The 21,715-nt window shown below is 37.4% G+C and overlaps 2 protein-coding genes across 6 annotated transcripts in view; one reads left to right on the forward strand and one right to left on the reverse strand.

Moving 5' to 3' along the window:
- Positions 1 to 229: 229 nt before the first annotated feature.
- Positions 230 to 9,178, forward strand: LOC149278374 (nyctalopin-like). Its single transcript, XM_089502076.1, has 2 exons — positions 230 to 251; positions 7,782 to 9,178. Exons 1-2 carry the CDS (start codon positions 230 to 232, stop codon positions 9,176 to 9,178), a joined length of 1,419 nt encoding a protein of 472 aa, XP_089358202.1.
- An 11,509-nt stretch (positions 9,179 to 20,687) lies between these two features.
- The window catches only part of LOC149278375 (peripheral plasma membrane protein CASK-like), a 140,850-nt gene continuing 139,822 nt past the window's right edge, over positions 20,688 to 21,715 (reverse strand). For all 5 annotated transcript variants that reach the window (XM_089502052.1, XM_089502050.1, XM_089502051.1 and 2 more), the window contains one exon: positions 20,688 to 20,864. In XM_089502052.1, the coding sequence (XP_089358178.1) occupies positions 20,688 to 20,864 (177 nt within the window). The remainder of the gene's footprint in view (positions 20,865 to 21,715) is intronic.

The following is a 21,715-nucleotide window of genomic DNA, read 5'->3' on the forward strand; positions in this document are numbered from 1 at the left end:
AGCATATGTTTAAAGTATGAGTTACTTCTCACAGTATTTTGAAAAAAAATATTGTTGTATAACAAAAACACTGTATATATAGAATATTGAAAGTTGGAAGGGGTTAAAAGGGGCTATGCAATCAGTTGTATTACATAGCTACTCTTGCAAATATTATTTTGTTTAATAAATATTTTTCAGATAATATGTTCCTGTAAGTGGATTCTGACAATTTCTAATGGGAAAATTAATGTTTGCCAGTATTTTGAATGGTAAGTTCTTCTGTTACAGACACAGCTGAATGTTAAGGGATGGCAGGCAAAAAAATGTATAGATAAATTGTGCCTATTGTGCTCCTGCAACACTTTATACATAGCAATGTCCTTACATAATGCTTAAATTATACATGATATTGCATTATTGTAAAGAAGGACATTGTTGGTCCATGCATGTGCTGCCAACATACATATATCTCTAAGTTGTAGATATGGTATGAAGCAAAAAATATGTGGCTTACTGTGTAAGTATCAGCTATTTAGCAAACATTTACAGTCAGGACATTATGTATGAAATGTTGTACATAATACAGCAGTATCCATAAATTTACTTTGCATTTTGGTTCTGGACTGACTTGGTGGGCAGGATTAGGCTGATATGTTGATGGAGATTTTTCTTCTTTAATGGCACAACTGAGCTAAAACTGAGATGCTCCCAGTTAATGTAGCAGCTGCCTGTTTTAAGTTGAGCTGTTTTCAAACATCTTTGTCTGTCATTACAAATGATCTCAATATGTATAGCTTAAAGAAGAGATAAAGGAACTGCTAGAAACAAAAAGTACAAGGAGGAACTATATTTCAAGGAAGATAAAGGTTTGGACAAGTGGTCATTAACTAAAACCAGGACTGAACTGGTCATCGAGCAAATGCCTAGTAGGCTGCTGGCCATCAGCACCACATACTCTGCACGCTATGTAAGCATAAAAACGTAGCAGATGGCCAGGCTTTAAAGTCACCCCAACATCACCAGTCTGGCACTGTCTAAAAATATTGGAACAGAGGCTTAGGTGTAATCCAAAGAAGTTCTACTTAAGTGAGAAAGTTATAGAAAATAGACTTGTGTAAATGGACCAAAAACGATTGCAGTTTGGATGAAAATTGGAGGACATTTTACATTCGGAAACAAAATTTGTTGTCACTCACCCTCATTCATTGTTTCTCTCACACACTCAACAAAAAGGGCGGGGCCTCATATCTATAAAAATAGCTGAAAAATAAAAATGAATTAAAGTGCCTGATTATGTGACATTTTCTAACACATATTGATGTCAAAAAAGTAATCATACACGGGATGCCTGAAGCCACAATTTAGCGCCACTAATCCTTTTTAATAAAATATGCAGATTGAAATAGCTAAATAACACAAAAACTTTACTTTTTTGCTCACTGATTTGTGGGCCTAGAAAGTTTTGTCCTTTGAAGTGACTACAAATTCAGGGGGGCATTATATTTCTGGATAAGTAAAAATTAAATAGTTACATTTATTCCTACAGAAAGGAAAAAGACGACCAAACACACACACACACCAGGACAGGCTCTGCCACACCGATACCCAACACACCAACACCCAAACACACACACCAGGACAGGCTCTGCCACACCGATACCCAACACACACACACTAGGACAGGCTCTGCCACACCAACACCCAAACACACACACCAGGACAGGCTCTGCCACACCGATACCCAAACACACACACCAGGACAGACTCAGCCACACTGACACCCAAATACACACACCAGAACAGGCTCTGCCACACCGACAGCAAGACACACAAACACCAGGACAGGTTCTGCCACACAGACACCCAAACACACACCAGGACAGGCTCTGCCACACGGACGCCCAAATATACACCAGGATAGGCTCTGCCACACCAACACCCAAACACACACACTAGGACAGGCTCTGCCACACGGACACCCAATCACACACCAGGACAGGCTCTGCCACACAGACAGCCAAACACACACCAGGACAGGCTCTGCCACACGGACGCTCAAATATACACCAGGATAGGCTCTGCCACACCAACACCCAAACACATACACCAGGACAGGCTATGCCACACCAACAGCCAGACACACACACCAGAACAGGCTCTGCCACACCAACAGCCAGACACACACACCAGAACAGGCTCTGCCACACCGACAGCAAGACACACACACACACCAGGACAGGCTCTGCCACACGGATACCCAATCACACACCAGGACAGGCTCTGCCACACGGACGCCCAAATATACACCAGGACAGGCTCTGCCACACCAACACCCAAACACACACACCAGGACAGGCTCTGCCACACAGACAGCCAAACACACACCAGGACAGGCTCTGACACCCACCGGGTGTCAATTTGAAAAAAAAAAGTATTTTCCCCAGCCAGCACCCCCTTGTGAATTAATATCCCCCCCCATTAAGTGCCCTGATTTCATTCACAGGATCTGCCCAGCACCCAGATTGGAAGCACAGGACTTGCCACCTTTGCACCAAACAACCTGCCTGTGGTATCCTCAACTTACACATCCATGCAATCACACACATTCATTAATTTATTTACAAATTCACAAACATTCATTCACTCATTCATATCTTACCTCATTCACAGATACTAATAGATATACTCATTAATTCACTCATTGACAGATATTCATTCATTCCCTTAATCATGGATACTCATTCATACACCCTCCCCCACTCCCTTACCTGAACTGTAGATCTCGGTGCCACTTGCAGACTTCAGCAGGGACTGCTGCTTCCCCCTGCGTTGCTCTCACACTGTGCAAACAAATTGTCTGGTACTGCCCGGGGAAGCAGGAACGGAGCGGAGTTATGTGATGTGACATAAAGTCACGTGACTCTGCTGGGTTCCTGCTTGTGCTGGGTGGAAAAAGAGACGTTGCTCGCACAGCGTGTGTGAGCAATGCACAGGTAAGCGGCAGGGCCCCTGTGAAAGTAATTGCAGGGGTAGTGACCTCAGATTGCGGTTGCTTTGGTCACTTTAGTGCGCGGCCGCATGGCTGGCCATTTATTTACATTTAGGGTGGCCTGGGGGGCAATTGCCTCCTGACCCAGCCCGCCCCTAGAGACAGAGAGAGTGTGAGTTAGATAGTAAGAGAACATGAGTGGGAGTGCGAAAGAGCATGAGACTGAATGAGGGTGATTGAAAAATAAGGAATTTCAAATGAAACTTTAGAGCTCTTTGCTTCGGTTTTTGTTTGGGGTCCCTTTCATTTTCCTTGTACAAATTGATGAAATAGGCAAATTAACACAAGATCAAGGACCAAATAGGATCTGATGTTTCTTCAGCAGGAAAACTAGGCAGAATGGCAGTCAAATTGTATGTTTCTTTGCTCTGCTTAAAGCTATGCATAACGTAACAAGCATGTGTAAACTAAGGACCCCGTACAATATGGTTTAAAAAAACTGAAACACGACATACCTTGTATCTTTGTGTGTATCCAGCCACACTTCAGCCACAAAGACATGCACATTCACTTCCATGTGTTCATTTTAAGTTTCATTAAGAAAATGAAACTGTTACTTTTCCCCTAAACTAAATTAGACAGTGCAATTAAATATGCTGTCCTGCCCAGGTATGTGCAGTAGTGAATGTCAGCTCAGGTTGCATAAGTCCAGTCAAGTTCTGTTCAACGGTGGATAAAAACAATTCCTCCTCATTGCTCTCCTGCCCTTTGAACATCTATATGTATTCAAACTGGTTCCCAGACCCACACTGTGTAAACATGATGTGGGGGATTGGTAGCATATCAAATCCCTTAGGAGTGCTAGGCATGCATCCCCCCCTTGTTTTAAAATGTAAGTAACAGGGCTTCAATCTATATAATTGCAAAAAGAAAAATACTGAAGTTAATCTATAATGAGGATGATTGGTAACTGCACTGGCTGCATCCATTTTTTTGTATGGAATGTACTGTTTGACCTCTTCTATGGAAAATAATTACTTACATAATATGGATGGTAGTAGCCTTCACATTGTAGAATGCCAGTACTGAAGGTTGTTAAAATATTTAAAGGATTTGATTCAAAATGCTATGGGAAAATGCCAGGCCATTGACCTAGAAAAGAGGAGCCTCAATTATTACTCATCAACACAAGGAAAAAAACCAGTTCCATTCAAATGTACAGTCCGTGCTCTGGAAAGAGATTATATTGGTTTATCCGTGTGATTCCATATTCCAGATCATTTTCCATGTCAATTATATTGCTTCCTGATCATTTGTAGACCTTTTAATGTAATTATAAATCGCAATGCATGTTCATTCAGTGCTAGTCTTAATCCAGCATGTTACATTAAATAATGAATATGAAAGCATTTGAATTTTAATACTTAACACTAACAAAGATTGATGACTGCCAACATAGTTGCCGGATTGTAATTGGTACAAAACAAAAAAAACAACATTTCTTCTAGACATTAATTTATTTTAATATTAAGATTTGAAGTCACTATTTCTTACAGCTTAGTGTTTAATGTATTTTTTTCATTTTTCAATGGAAGTAAGTGTTAAAAACAAGCCAATCTGGAACACATTTAAGTAAAACAATAGAGGTCTGGAGACAAAATGTTCTTACTTACTATGTCAACTGCATAAAGAAAGATTCGAGGGGAAGGAGGCAAATGAGGGGCAAGAGAAAGGAAGGTATCTGTTCTTTGGTTCTTTGCTTCCTCTCTTATGTAGTAAGGTTTTTAAAGGTTTCAAAATATCTCACAGGCAAACATGACACTCATTCATGAAAAATGGAAACCAAAAATTTGGCAGAATGGCTCTCCCTGCCATTAAATTCAGTATTTGAGCTGTAAATCAACATAGTCTGGTGTAAACACTAGTGGCATTTTTCTTTCAGCTCACACTGATCCATTAAGGACACATTAGCAAAGGCACCAAAAGATGGATGTATTTCGAGCACTCTTTGCACACAAAACATTAAACACATACATTTGAAAAAAATTGACACATTTTTGGTTTGTCTTTGGCCCATTTGTTTTCGGACAATGAATTCTGTTTCCTGTTTGTTTCGGATTAAAATGGAGAACCATTTCAAATTCGGGAACAACATTTTTTATCCAGTACATTTATTCACACTCACTCTCTAACAATATCACATTTTAAACAAAGTTTACTTTGGAAACTGCGATGCCCGTCATTCATATTTAGCCTTGTAACTACCAAAGTAAATCAAAATTCAAGACATATGATTTCCAAATCAGGACAAATACCTAAATACATTTTGTTTTGTTTTTTTATTTGCGTTGGATATGTATAGTTGGAAATGTGAAAATCTAGATTTTTTTCAATCATGCTAAATTATTATATAATTATTGCATCAAAAGAAAGTACTACTGGTCCTGAGAAAAATAAAATATAATTTGGGGGTAATTTGGTTTTTTTCTTATTGTTTCCCACACTTTTAGAGTGTTTTTATCATGCTAAATTATTATATAATTATTGCTTCAAAAGAAAGTCCTACTGGTCCTGAAAAAAATATTTGTGGGTAATATAATTGAGTGGAAAATCACAGTTAAATAAAGACATAAGTTCTAAAATGCTTTGGTCCTTAAGTGTAAAAACGTAAAACATCCTTGGTCCTTAAGGGGCTTAATTTTCTTGTATTCACTTGGATTTGAGCTCTCTGTTCATTATGCAGACTATGGTTGCCAACTACAATATAATCTGTGAATATGTTTCATTTTATTAGAAATGTATTATAATCCAATTAAAACATGAATAATATTTTAAGGTGATGGCTACACTGACACAAATTAATTCCTGGCAATAATAATTTAGTATAGCCAATTGTCACTGGCATTTTTACACACCCTGAAAATGAACGGTGAAGGTTAGCGTAACATAAAACACAGACAGGGAAAAGATGAAATCCATTTAAATAATACATTGTGAAAGCTGCATCCAGCACTTGGCACTACCTCAGTGATTATAGGAAGTGTCAGTATATTGGATATGGCAGAAAATTCAGTTTCTTTCTGTTTCAAGTGAAGCAATTGAGAAGTCTTCAACATCCCTCTAGGGACCGTGCAAAGAGGAGCCGCATGGAAAGGGGGCCTTTTAACTATGACTAGTCTTAAAGAGGGACTCCTATCATATTCAGTTGTTTTTATTTCTTTAGTGGCATAGTTATTTTGTAAGTTGGGTACTTAATAATGTGTGAAGCACACAATATTAAGTACCCAACTTACAAAATTGCTGATAGGCTTGCCTATGGGGCATCAGACAGCATTTACTGCTTTCATATTTATGTGGTTATGTCATAACCACTGAAATTTTCCTGATCTTCAGGAAGCTTCTAGTTCATGAGGCCTAGCTTCAAAAATAGACTTCGAGTACTTGCGTGAAACATAAATTGATTAAATATTCATAGGATGTTAGCGAACGTATGTATTACTTATACTTTATAGAAAAAATGATGGGAGTTCCCCTTTAAACCTTTTTAAAGATTTTTTTTACTTTACAGTACAGTATCCTGAATAACAAAGTACCCCACCATACAATGCAATTGGTGTTGCCAATGTGGGATATTAATATGTCCTACATTTTTTTTTTACTCAGTTCAGTGCCCTGGGTAATAGTTGCAAATGGAAAATTGCTACCACCGGCCGGCACAGTTAATAGTGTGGGAAACAGTAAAAAGACAAGTTATAATTAGCATATTTTGTAAACACACACGTCGGGTGAAAATTATTCTGCAGTGACACATGCAAGCTATTTCCTCGCATTCAAACTACCATGATAATAATTAAATGCTGTTTTCTACATGGTGTGTTTATACATGACCACTGATTGTAATTTTGTATATTTTTGGAAGACTTTTCAATAATTCTGGAATATGCAATTTGCCACAGTTTATGCAATGTGTAAATCAACCGAACCATCCATGCATATTTAATAATTCAGCATGATTCTCTAAGTTAGTAAAAAAATTGGTATTAAACTGAGCTGCTACTTAAATACACCAAATTAAATATAACATCAAGATATTTAATTATTTAGTGTGGATGCAAAGGTGACATCAAAGATTAAAATAAAGAATTTCCATTTTTTTTATTTTTTCTACACATGCATTTCAATCAATATATGGGACAAAGTAAAGGATGACACCTATTAAATAGCACAGAGACCTAAACGGATAAGTGGATGGAAGATAATTCCCATCAGGTTCAAGCATTAGCTTGTAGGCTGAAAAGTGAGCGATTCATTGAATCTTTTTCTTTGTTTATTATAACTAACAGCTTGTTTGGCACCAATAAGATTTTCATACTGCAATGCAGTATGTTGTATAATGTTGTCATGGCACCCATCTCACCCAGCATCCATGCCTCTTCCTTGTGTTTCTTATGCTAATTATTTTTTGATTGGCAACCTTCACCTTTTTATTATAAGTTCACTAGCATTTTTTTTTTTAAAAACCCCCAAACATTAAAATAACAATAAAATATGAAGGAGAAGAAACCATAACTCTCTCCCTCTGTGTTAAATTATTTTTGCTCCACTGGTAGCAATATAATCTGCCTGCCATACATTATTTAATTGTTCAGGATATCACTCTGTGTTTGGTAAAAAAAAAAAAATGCTTACATGTACCAAACACATTCTTCTATGTAGTTTTGAAGTTTAAAATTGAAGCAATAAAATCACATTTTACAAGTATATACAATATTATGCTTAACTTCATACTAACTGCTATGCTCTCTCCTAGCTGTTCTTGTTATCCAACCAATTTACGCAATATGGGCTTGTTATCGGTCTTGCCCGCCAAGCTGTGTTTGCACTCAGGAACGGAACTGTTCTGTTTTATGCGATCGAATTGGACTCTTGGAAATCCCCACTGAATTTCCCTGTGAAGCTTCCTTTATTAACCTAGATAAAAACAACATCAAATTCCTTTCTGAAAAGGCTTTTGGTACTTTGCCTTCATTAAAATGCCTCTCATTGAGTCACAACAACATTACCTTCATCACCCCAGGGGCCTTCAAAGGACTGCCCACCCTGACGGAGTTGAAAATGGCACACAATGACTGTATACGCTATTTACACACTCGAGCATTCTCCGCTTTGAAGAGGCTTGTTAAACTTGATTTGGCAGACTGCAACCTTTTTAACATCCCCGATAGAATATTTATAGATCTTCCATACTTAAAGGAACTCATCTTTTTTCAGAATAATTTCCGAAGGATACCTGGTGCCATCCAGGGAATGGTGAATTTGACTCATCTTTACTTGGAGAGTAACAGAATTGAAGCTGTGGCCTATAATTCACTTCAGGATGTAAAAAATCTTAAATACCTCAACCTTCAAGACAATAAAATACATGTTATTCATGATATGTCTTTCCAAGATTGTCAGAAACTGGAGTACTTATTTCTTAATGACAATCTATTGAATGAATTACCAGAAAACTCCTTCAAAGGGCTGAGAAGATTAAAGATGCTAAACATGGGTGGGAATTTTATAACAAATGTGTCAAATGTTTGGTTTCAAGATTTATTTGAGTTGGAAATCCTCTATCTTGATCGTAATAAAATAACTTTCATTGATGAGGGCGCCTTTGAAAACCTTACCAGTTTGGTATCATTGCACCTAAATAGTAACAACTTAACTACTTTGCCCTTTGATGTGTTCAAACCAGTTTATTTTATAGGAAGGCTTTTTCTCTTTAAGAACCCTTGGGAATGTGATTGCAGGATTGAATGGTTAAAGGACTGGATGGATAGTTACAAACTTGTACGTGATATACCCTGCTCTTCACCAGCACCTGTAGCAGGTGTTGACCTAAGTAATGTGGTTTTCATAAAGTCACCTGATGGTATGTGCGTGGATCCAACAGAACAAAATTTTACTTATTCTGTTCCCCTTCCTACAGAAGGCTTGCCGTCTACTATGGAAACCAAACTAAGTAGTCTAATTTCAAGGCTGCTTCGACCAATGGGCAGCTATGATCAGGGAAATATGACAGAGCTATTTGACAACAGAACCTTTCATAATATAAACGCTACAAAGGACAATGGATCATCTTTGGGTAGTACAGTATTCGGAATGAAATATACGCTATGTTTTATTGCTTGTTATTATGTTATGATATTTGATACATTGTAGACAGGGGAGGGTTGGCACCTTTGAGGCAAGTAAAACCAAGTAGGCCCCTTGCCCCTTCTGGCCGCTAACATACGCACAATCTAACACATACACACATAGTAACATAGTAACATAGTAACATAGTTCATAAGGTTGAAAAAAGACCAAAGTCCATCAAGTTCAACCTATATACATATTGTGTCCCTACTGTGTTGATCCAGAGGAAGGCAAAAAACCCTTATGAAGCAGATGCCAATTGCCCCATACCAGGGGGAAAATTCCTTCCCGACTCCAAATATGGCAATCAGAATAAATCCCTGGATCAACGTTCTGTCCCTATTAATCTAATATCCATAACTTGTAATATTATTGCTTTCAAGAAACACGTCCAGGCTCCTTTTGAACTCTTTTATCGAGTTTACCATTACCACTTCCTCTGGCAGAGAGTTCCATAATCTCACCGCTCTTACTGTAAAGAACCCCCGTCTGTGCTGGTGTAGAAACCTTCTTTCCTCCAACCGTAGAGGATGTCCCCTTGTTATAGATACAGTCCTGGGTATAAATAGGTCCTGGGAGTGATCTCTGTACTGCCCCCTTATATATTTATACATAGTTATTAAGTCCCCCCTAAGCCGTCTTTTTTCCAAACTAAATAACCCCAATTCTGATAATCTTTCTGGGTACTGTAGTCCTCCCGTTCCCCTTATTACTCTGGTTGCCCGTCTTTGAACCCTCTCCAGCTCCACTATATCTTTCTTGTACACTGGTGCCCAGTACTGTACACAGTATTCCATGTGTGGTCTGACTAGTGACTTGTACAGGGGTAGAATTATTTCCTTGTCGTGGGCATCTATGCCCCTTTTGATGCACCCCATGATTTTATTTGCCTTAGCAGCAGCTGCCTGACACTGGTCGCTACAGGTAAATTTACTGTTAACTAAAACTCCTAAGTCCTTTTCCATGTCAGTCGTCCCCAGTGTTTTCCCATTTAATACATATTCCCAGCCTGGATTTTTCTTCCCCATGTGCATAACCTTACATTTATCTGTGTTGAACCTCATCTGCCACATCCCAGCCCAAGCCTCCAACCTATGCAGATCCATTTGTAATCGTGCGCTGTCCTCTATTGTGTTAACCACGTTACAGAGCTCAGTATCGTCTGCAAAGATTGATACTTTACTATGCAATCCCTCTACAAGGTCATTAATAAATATATTAAAAATAATAGGACCCAAAACTCCCACTAACACACACTTACACACTCATGGGGTCAAGTAACATCACATTATGTGACTTTGCCACATTCCAGCCTACACGAGTGGGCCAGTCCAAATCAGACAAGCCCAGAGGAAAATTGCTCCCCCCTCCCCCCAGGCCAGCCTATCCCTGATTGTAGATTGTAATGATCAGTGTTGATAAACTGTTATCAATTAAATTAAATGCATTTATTCAATCCACATGACATTGTCTATGCACATTGTTTTGTTTCATTGCTGTATGTCTGTTACAGTTTGTATATATTCCAATGTATTTGTATACTTCTGTATATGTGCATTTTCATGTGCGGATAGCAATCTATATATGTATATTTTTCTGTACGTACTTAATGTCTATTTGTGTGTGTGTATCTGATTATCAATATTGGTCCCCAAGTATATGGAAGAGTAGGGCTGGTTTGCTTTGGAAGAGACATGAGCCAATGTTGGCCAAATAAAATGAATGTCTGTTTACATATATACTAAGCTGAAAAATGGACATTCCAGCCATCAAATGCACTTTAATCCATAATATAGCTGTTTGGTCCCTTTGAATGTGTGTTTATTATGCAAATGAATTTGAGGATTCTGCAGAAATTCTGCTAAACGCTGTGTATTGTATATACTTCCTGCCAGTCAGCTCCAGCTCTGGCTTGAGGACCACTTGCGTTAAGCAACCAATCGGTTACAAAAAATACTCAGACTATGAAGGAGGGCAGCTGCTTTAGCGGGACTGCCTCTTCTATGTCAGGTTTAAAAAAATTTGTGTGTTTTGAAGAGTACACTGATATGCATTCTACTACAGTGGGGCATCAGAGACATTAAACTGTTCCTTTAAGTCTCGAAAACATTTAGAAGGAGAAAATAAGGCAATGTTTAGAATTAAAATCAATTCCCTTCCAAAGTATATTGATTTGAACGTGCAAACTGATCTTCAGACAGCATTTATCGGATAACGTGATGAAACAGGTGACGTGAGGCAGGCTGCAAACTGTACTGCTTATTTATCACAATATAATACCTTTCTCTTCAAATGTGACATAGTTGGAATTTAGAACTGTAATGTATAAGATACATGGTTAAAATAATGAAGAAGAAGAAAAAAAAAAAAAAGGTTGAAATGAAGTCTCAAGGACGCACGTTCCACAAGATGATCGGAGTGGCCATTTACTGGTCATTGGAGACCAGGTAAGACTGCTACTGGGGGGAGTGTGTGTGCGTGTGTGGTTATTTTTGGCTACATATATCGTTTACCCTCTCCTTATTCTAGCATTACAGTATATTTCATGCTCTTTTTGACCTCAATAAAAAAAAAACCTGTAATGCACAAAATGGTGCAGCACTGAAGTCACTGATAAGCGCATAGTAAAATTACTTTTCTAAAACAAATAGCAGTGCAAATGTACAATATATATCATACCAAATATCAATTTTAATCGGTAGCAAGGGTTTGTGGGTAACTGACCAATTCTGCATCCCAATAATAAAAACAAGGTGCCAGATGTTGGATGAGCGCTTGGCTGACCTTTTTAATGCATTGCATTCAATGTCTTGCTTTGGAGGCTATTTATGAAAGAGATAATCCTCTTAAATACTTAATTCATACTTGTATTATGAAAGGATGCTTTTACAAAGCCTATGCTAAATGGAATGAAGCAACCCGTCTCTTGCCAGCTGGAACCCTGGAACAATGCATTGTGGTTAAAGTACAATTATTATTATATATATAACAAAACATTATAAGCAGTGGTATATGGCAAAAACAGCAAGATAGTGTTACTTTTGTAAAAATAAATAAATAAAAATCAGCACTAATATATATATATATATTTAAAATGATAGATAAGCATAGAGGTTGATTCACTAAATAGTAGAGCTGCCAGTGCAGTTTAGGGTTAACCTCACTAATGCTACAACTTGCAAAATGACTTGTATATTCACCAACTAACTGCGACTTGTAAGTTGGGGTTCATTTACAATACATCCTCCAATCACTTGATGCAGCTGTTGCACATACAGTTACTCTCTCCTTTGGCCATTTAGAAATCTACTGCTACTGGGAATGATTGGTGTGTTCACTACTATTATGATTTATTGTTTTATTCCACAGCATACATTTTAAATATGTATATATGTTTTATTAATTCATTTATTTAAATATATTAGGTATGACGGAGGGGGGCTGTTAAAATGCATTTATAACGCGTTAATAAATCCCCGAGTTGCTGCTGTTCTCCAAGCAATAATGGGAGTAAAAAGTAAATGACAAGAAATGGACACTATTTAACAGGAGATCAATACATATGAAAAAAAAATAGAGAGCTGTCCCTTTTTGAGTCATTTTTTACTGTTCGGTGTGTACACACACACACACACACACCATGGGAGAAGTGTCCTTCAGCTCCCATTATATGAAGCTTCCACCCTTTATTAATTTGGTCTTCTTTTTTTGTAGCCTTTGTAAAGGTGAGTTGAGGAGACAGCGGGAAAAGTAACTAAATGCTGCCACTCCTTGCATAGGTCTCAGCTTTACTGAGGTCAGATAGTTCCTTACTTTAATGTCTTTAGATACAACCAAGTATCTAGAGTATAGTTATCCAGGTCCTTCCTAGCTGAAGCCCATTGTATTTAACTGCACTGTCAGGACATCTTTTACAGAAGTAAGCCTTGCATTTAAGGGTAAAGGCACAGATTTCCTCTTAAAGTGAAGAAAATGCTGTTGTAAATGAAAACAGTTTTTTGTTGTTTAGAATAATTATGGAATTTAACCTCTTTTGCATGCCTACTCTGCAGTATATTCTACACTATTACCTACAACTATATATAAATATAATGGGGAAATTTTTTTATTATTTTTTTTAATATATTTTTACCATTATATCACATAATCCAAAGTAGAGTTCCACTTAAACTAGATACCAATGGAGAGCTTAACACACCTTAAAAGTGATTTATGGTTGTCATTTAAGTCTAACTAAAGCAAAGATATGAAGTTTGTCTTGGCCTCCTGTTGAGAGAGGTGTGTTCCTACCCCAAGCACTCAAAGGGTTAAACCAAATACGTGGGATAAAGCATAATTGCAAACAGCCCAAGGCATGGGCTAAGTTAATGGTTTATGTTAAAAGTTGTGTAGGTGACAGTTCCCCTCTAATACTGCTAAATATCCTGCCCCTTCCCATAGTTACCCTGTGCCAACTGAAATAACGACATTGTTGTGCTAGCGGATAATGTTGACTGTAACAGAGTTCTGTTTCTTCTCATATAAAATGGAAAATAAAGATTTTGAAATTACCAAAGAATATACTGATACCTAAAAACAACAAAAAAAGAACTTCATTATACGCTCTATCATAGAAGTCCTATAGGGATCAATACAAACTCATTTGTTTATCATATTAGCGCTTACATAAGAGCTAATAGTAGTAGAAATTCCCTATAACACTTTATTAGTTGTGGACAGGGCTGCCTTTGGATTTGTGTGATCTCTTTGCCCCTAGAAGAAGACAAAATATAATGGCTACTGATCCTGAGCTGCTAAATAGGTAAAGCCCAATAACCACTGGTGCTCTGAATGTAGCCTGCTGTGCACTCAATACAGAAACCGAAGAAATATGTTGCAGAGGGATCTTTTTTCCCCAAGCTAAATTTCTAGTTAAAGGCAATTATTGGCTTGCAATGTAATCAGAAGGCATTAATTCACATACACACATGCACACATTATAGAAATGTAATATACAACAGTATTTTATTTTTTTTTTAAAGCGAAAGAGAGAGAAAGGGGCAGCGAGTGGTTTTTGCTTACCAAGCTATCAGTACCCGCTCGGCGCCCCTCTCTCTCCTCTGCGGCGTGTCTCCCTGTTCGGTCTTGGTGCCGGCTTATAATGCTGAGTGCCGGAAGATTACCTCATACCCTTCCGGCGCTCAGCATTACAAGCCGGCACCGAGACCGAACAGGGAGACTCGCCGCAGGACTGCTGAAAGGTAAGTACAAGGGGGGGGGAAGGGTAGATAGGAGGGAGGGAGAGGAAGGGTAGATAATGGGGGGGGGCGGCAGGGACGGAGGGAGAGGAAGGGTAGATAATGGGGGGGGGCGGCAGGGACGGAGGGAGAGGAAGGGTAGATAAGGGGGGGGGGGCGGCATTTTGCCTTGGGCCGGCCCTGACAGTAACTGTGGGTTTTACTAGTGATAGTATATTACAATACCAAATTAACAAAGAAAACATTAGATTCGGATGATTTGATCCCCAACTCTGTGGTTGGGATGCACACCAGATGGACAAACGTATTGGGACACTTGGCCATTGCACCAACAGGGACGTTTATGACATTGCATTCTAAATAGACATTACCCCCCACTTTGCTCCTATAAGCTTTCCACAAGATTTCTGTGGGACTGTTTCTGTGGGAATTTTTGCCCATTCACCCAGTAGAGCATTTTTGAGGTCAGGCACTGATGTTGGACAAGAAGGCCTGTCTCACAATCTCCATTCCAATTCATCCCAAAGGTGTTCAATGGGGTTGATGTCAGGGCTTTGTTAGAAAAATGCTTATGTTATCGTAAATATTATTGCTGACAAAGACATAAGAAAGCAGGGAATGTCTATGATATATGTACGAGTTCACGCCAACACGTCTACTCTATGTTGTTCTATATATATGTACAAAGGGTCAAGTCTAGGCCATTCTTAATTATGCAGCTTAAAGAGGTGTAACTTGCTTGAAAAGTAACCAATCATAATGATGCATGCTATTAGAAGTAGATAAGAGGTTATATAAACCATGTAATTCAAACGTGTAATCAGACGCTTCAACTTTTGTTTGTTGTGTGCCTTGTCTCGATTATGCGCATGATCTAAATAAAGGAAAACTCTTTCTGAGGAGAATTCGACCATTATTTCAACCAACAGGCTTTGTGTGGGCCAATCAAGTTCTTTCTCACCAAACTCATCCATCCATGTCTTTATGGACTTTGCTCTGTGCACTGGGGCACAGGTCATGCTGAAATAGCAAAGGGCCTACTCCAAACTGTTCCCACAAAGTTGGAAGCATAGCATTGTCCAAAATATCTTTGTATGCTGAAGGGGACGGCTGTATTCATTATTTCCAAGATTTAAAGCAATTTTTATATACTCTAATCTATTATGATTATTCATAGCAATAGTACCTAGTATGATGCCCATGCAAGAAACTTGGAACTCCTTAACTCTGATCAAGGCCATGGGCCAAGCAGCTGCATGTAGATGAAGACACAGTTTAGTCCCCGAAGCAGGTTTTAACTGGACAAATTCGATGATGGTCCTATTCTTCTGAGGTTCCCTATGCAAATAGATTTGGCAGGCAAAATGCATAGTTTCTTGAATGCAGGGCCACACTGAAACAGCAGTAGCAGGAGAGTTGTAGTTGTGGCTCCTGCACTTTACTATCCATTATCATTGCTTTGGACTTCCTAGGGTAAGCTACCTGGTGCTCTCCCTCTTCTGAGGTAGTGCTTCATAAGCTGGTGGGGCTATCCATACAAGGTTACATGGTTACCCATGCAGGGGTAGCTGCAACTAGGTCAGGACTAGGCCCAGAGAAGATGACATAGGACGGCAATGGGAAAGGAATTTTGGTGGTATTGTGTCAGACTGGGTGTGGCTAAGCAATTCTCCTGCTCAAGGAGAGAAGCAGCAGATGGCTCACTTGGGTTGGACCTTTATGATTTGTAGTGAAGCCAAATAGCTGAAATCACAACTCTCCTCTCAACTCTGCCTTTATTGAGTAGATGCCAAGTTGTAGTTGGTTGTGTAATTCATTGGTACAATCTAGTTTTGCTCCGTCATTAGTTAGTCTAATGCGAAAAAGGCTGAAGTTAATAATCTCAGGAATATGAAGAATGTCTTGAAATTATTTTTGGAAAATAGATTATCCAGAAATGCAGTAAAGTACTCTTCCAGCATCTCGGGTCAAAACTGCACTGAAACATGATGATCATCTTAAAATACACACAAACAACTGAGCTGTTTGGCACTACTAAAGGTAGCATGTAAATGGGGTGACAGCTATGATTTTTCCATGGCACTGGAAACCCTATGGCTAGTCTAAAAACATAACATCGTGTCCCTATTCATGCTTTAACAGGAGTTTAAAAAATAAATAAATAATAATTTATATGGTATATCTTTAATTACAATTGTTTGATGAGTGATAATTACCTTGCGGTAATATTTCACAGATGGTTGGGAGAAAAGAACTTCCATAAATAGAATTTGAAATGCTCCATATTTTAATTACTTTTGATCTTATCATTGCTTGGCCAAGGTTACTAATTTATTCACAATAATATGCGTAAAACTGTTTCTTCCCATCAGTTGTATAGTTCTGTGTAGTTAATGGCGCTAAATTTACATTTTTATAACTAAATGTAGCATTACAAAAGTCAACTTCTCATACTGACAAGCACTTGAGTTCTATATATATATATATATTTTTTTTTAATGATGACAAATGCTGCCGCAATTCATTTATTTTTTCAAAGTATGCTTAAACTTCATGTGGCACAAATCCAAGCGCTTTTGGATTATTGCCATTGAAGAAGAAAATAAGGCTTGTAAAAAGTGTCTTGTTTATGTGATAAAGCTTTATTGGCAAGAATGAAATGACAACTCAGTGTTTAGGATATGCAGAACAGCATCCTCATTTCTCACCACTTGAATCCAACAGTGTATGGACACTGACAGCACCTCTACTGGCAACCAGCTCTGTCCATCCCAATAGAGCCATGCTTAATATGGGTAGAAAAATAGGTTTGGATGACCTTTTGTAGCATTTTAAATGAGATAAAATTGACAACTTTTAATATTAGTAAGATTGTGATAAAATGTTTTAAAATATAGCACCCGTAACTGTTTTCTAGTGATCCATACAAATTATCATGTTTATTTACTTCTCTCCTATTGTTAAGTTGCTGACTAGTTGAGGCAGCCTATGGAAGAGGGGTGTGGAGATGGGAGACTATACAGGCCCTGCCAAAGATGTCCACTCATCTCAGCTTTCATGAGGAATGGAGTGAAAAACAAACATAACCTATATGAAAGTTTAACTAATGAATTTAGTCATGCTAAAAGCAGACGTTGTTGCTGACCCGTGGAGCGCCATACCTCATCAGCTTTTGCTTATTAACCACACAGCATGAAAAGACAAGATGCAGAAAAATAAACACAGGAATAACATTTTACAAAAGTCTTCCACCTGGCTTTAATTTTGATTAACCAATCTTACAAAGTGACAGTATCTGCTTTCTCTGTTTAGGAATTAATGTACAGTTTACACTTCTATTCCAGGTTAAAAAAAAATCTAGTCCAATGTACGTACTTTCACAGATGGTTGTTTGTATCATTAATGTATTAATCCCATCCAGCTTCAGAGCTTACGCAAAAACAAAATGTTATAATAATAGTGGCAATAAGAAGCGCTAACTAGCAAATCACACTCGATGGCTCACTTTTTACGACAGTTAAGAAACTGTATTAGCACAGGTGTTTCAGATGTAGCCCTTTGTCTGGACAGGGATTAATACAAAGAAATTATTTTCAATGTGATTAAATGTATGTACATAACTAGCAATTCTCAATGGAAATATAAGACGAATATATGATTGCACATTTTAAATAATTTACACATACTAAACAGTTATGCTATATGATGGTTAACAGGCACTGGAAACAAACATCTTCTTGGCAAGATATTCAATCTGTTAAATTAGACATAGGTTAGGAAGAAAATACATTTGACATTGTCCTTCGAAATTAGAAATCTACTTGTCAACAGCATGTAATAATTAGGTCCCCCTAGCACCAGTAACATCTCCATCCAAAACAATTGTATAATAAGGAGGAGAGGCAGATATCTTAGATAAGGTAACTGATATGAAAAAATAAACTATAATCCAGACATTTCTCTATTTGCATGTTATATTGTTATTTAAAAAGGCAATTTACTGAGAGATCACGTGAGACTCCAGTTTCAATGAGCCACTTACACACACTAAACATCAATATAAAACAGGATGGCTAGATAATGGTGCTTCAGTTATTGAATACAGTCCATATCATCCTGATTTTTACTAGGGATTGTACTTCTAGAACTAGAGAGCACCAATTACTGATATAAAATGATGGCTCTCTTTTCTTGGGAGTTTTTTGAGAACAGGCTATTGTGAAAAAATATAATTTTTTTTTGATTCATAAATGGTTTGTGCTCACTTAATAGCGGAGTAACGTTCCACCGACTAAAAACTACTGGAAAACTCGGAGATCCTGCAGAATAAATTTAGACAGTAAAAACTGGAGGCAGCTTTCAGCAAGAAAGCTACACGCTTGGCGAAAGGCAGGGTAAATATAGGACAAACAGCACCACAATGACAAAGATGACCGAAAGAAAAATGCTCAGAATAAAATATAATGATTTTATTCATATCTGTACTCTCGAGGCGATAGTTAACATTTTTTGTTGATCACCACAATATTTCAGGCAACTTGCTCTAACCAACAATCCTTGAGCAAAAAGTATTGTATGTTATATGACGGTACAATGATGCCACTAATTTTCAAATGCATACTAAATGTGAAAAAAACATATATATGAAAGTAAACCCAACAACATTTTAGCACGGATTTAATATTTGGGGAAAGCAAGCACTGTTGGGTTAATGAAAGTTTTTTTTGGTGTCATGATATCGTTCACAGTGGGCTGCCTACCTGGCTGTGGCTCTGTTTTCTTTTAGCCAAGGAAAAGAGGGCACACGTTTACCCATTTTACTAAGTTTACTAAGTAATGATAATCTCAGACACCTGAAGAATGCCTTTTCATGAATTTAAATGTATACTTTGTGCTTTAAAACGGTATGAAAGTATTGTCACAATGAAAATGGGGAAACAAAAAGGTATAGAGGTAAATAGAAAAACAAAAAAATTCCCAAAAATGTACCATGAAAACACTAGACAAAAAAAAAAAAGCTATACAATCATACACGGTGTAACCAGAATTAAGACATTAATATCCCAGCCACATTAACAAGTCTGCAAATAAATCAATGATCTAAAGGCGTATAAATGATGAACACATAAAAAGGAAGTGTATTTAAAACAAAAAATGGTCAGTCTATTGTTAAATTCCATTTTACAGGACTATTTTATGATTTATGGAATATTTACTTAAAAGAGATCCCTGAACTTCTTTCAGAGAACTCCGTTAAAATTTGTGCATTTGCTTATTTCCTTTATCAAACAATTACACGCGTAACAAAAAAAACCAAAACAAAAAACACCCTTTTTTGCTTCAACTTAAACAGTTAATACTCTCAGACGACACATCTCTGAAATGACAAAATCTGTCGTTACCCTTCCTGTTTACAACAAATTAAACCGAGACAAAATTACAAACACGTTTCACTACATGATTAATAAAAATCAGTTTCAATATTTTTCATTTGTTTTATAAAGTTGCCCAAAATGCAAGGGATGTGCATAGGTTTACAACTTGTTTATAATAATTGTATTTAATTCCCTCGATTTGCCATGAACGGAATGTATGTTTCTGTAAGTAGGTTACAGTTTTGTTCAACACAGATACACCACTAATATAAACGCTTGGGACTGTCCACATGCATTAAGATCCGATTCCATAAGTCTATATTGTTTACAGATTTCTTCAAAGAGACAGTATCAAATAAAATTACTATGCAGTAAACATTTTTTCATTTTGAAGAAAAGAAACCTAGAACAAAAGAAAAGGCCATATGAACATTTTGTGTAAATAAATTAAACAGGGCCTTTAACTATCCAATTGCTGAAATTCTAAACTGTATGTAGTGTTGAACCCCATGTATAGTAGTAATCGGAATTTACCCATTAATAAAATAGATTATAGAAAGCAGCATTTAATTTGTGCAGTTTTCAAAGGCCTTTGAAACAAAAAAAACATCCAATGATTTCCAAAAATATAACATTCCAAAGGGTTGAATAATGCATATATTTTAAAAAGGTAATTTTAATACAGTCTAAGAGAAGTTAAATGTTAAAGATACTGTCTCTTTAAACAAGTGTTGACATTTCCTTAATTTTCCTTTCCATCTATTAGGACATGACAATAATTATAAATTTAGGTCACACTACATATAGGTAGTCTCTAGGGGCCAGACCAGTTGATAATGTCAACAAGTAAGGTTTCTCCAAGTACTGCACAAGGTGGTTTTGAAGTAATAATAAAATGCCAACAGATTTTTTGAAAGTCATCTAATAGACCCAGGATACTGGAACCCATTGTGGTGCTGTACACACAAGTTCAATGGCTTCCTCCAGATGTCTAATAGTTTCATCAATCTCATTGTTGATAATCGTTAGATCAAAGTAGTGTGCATATGTTCTCTGGAGGATTTCAGATTCCTTCTGCAAGCGTTGAAGGGATTCATCCTGCAATGCAATTTGAAAGAACAACATGAATAAAAGTGTATTAAAAGAAATGATTACAAAAACAACTGAAAACATATCCTTCCCAGTCACAAGCTTGACAATTTCCCCCCCCATTTGACTTATAGAAACAATTTCACTGCTAGGCCTAATGATTCTACAATGCTAACCCAATCTCTGGCAAACTCTTAAAACACCATGAATTTCCTCAATTCTTGTACACATTTTTTTTTTGGAGTATGGAGATCAGTGATTTGTCCACAGATTCAATTATTACTACGGTACTAGATTTTGTTTCATCTTATTGGTGATATATTTTAGAAACAATGTAGTCATTTAATGTATGTAGTAACAGTTACTGAAGTAAATTTTTTAAAAAAATTCAAGGGAATGAGAGTTGATGAACAAGCATGATACCATAAATGGAGATAATCTGCAGTAGCGTTTGTTTTGCCTAAAATTTCTTTTTGCCCACTCCACGGTTGTCATTGCTACAGAGCAATGGGATAAAACGTCATCCTAGCTCTCCGTGTCTTAAAGTCAATGCAATCTACAGATGCCTGTCTCGGCTCACCACTATCCTCCATAGTGTAAATGTGCCAGTTGGTGAGATCTGCCCCCATACCCCCCCATTTTTCTGTCCCCCTAGGCCCAGACCTAGACCAGAATATGTTTTACAATTCTTTACAATGTATGTACAAAGGTGTAAGTTTGGCATCCATGGTATCGTAATGTTCCACAGCATGGGAAAAGACTACAAGCAAATAGTTTAAATACCATTATATTAAATTGATAAAAATGTTTTGAGATCTGCTGTAATACATAACAGGCGATTATATGACACCTAATTAACA

Source organism: Sceloporus occidentalis, unplaced genomic scaffold, assembly GCF_023333645.1.
Source record: "Sceloporus occidentalis isolate IW3139 unplaced genomic scaffold, rSceOcc1.0.p SCAF_192, whole genome shotgun sequence".
Lineage (NCBI taxonomy): Eukaryota > Metazoa > Chordata > Lepidosauria > Squamata > Phrynosomatidae > Sceloporus > Sceloporus occidentalis.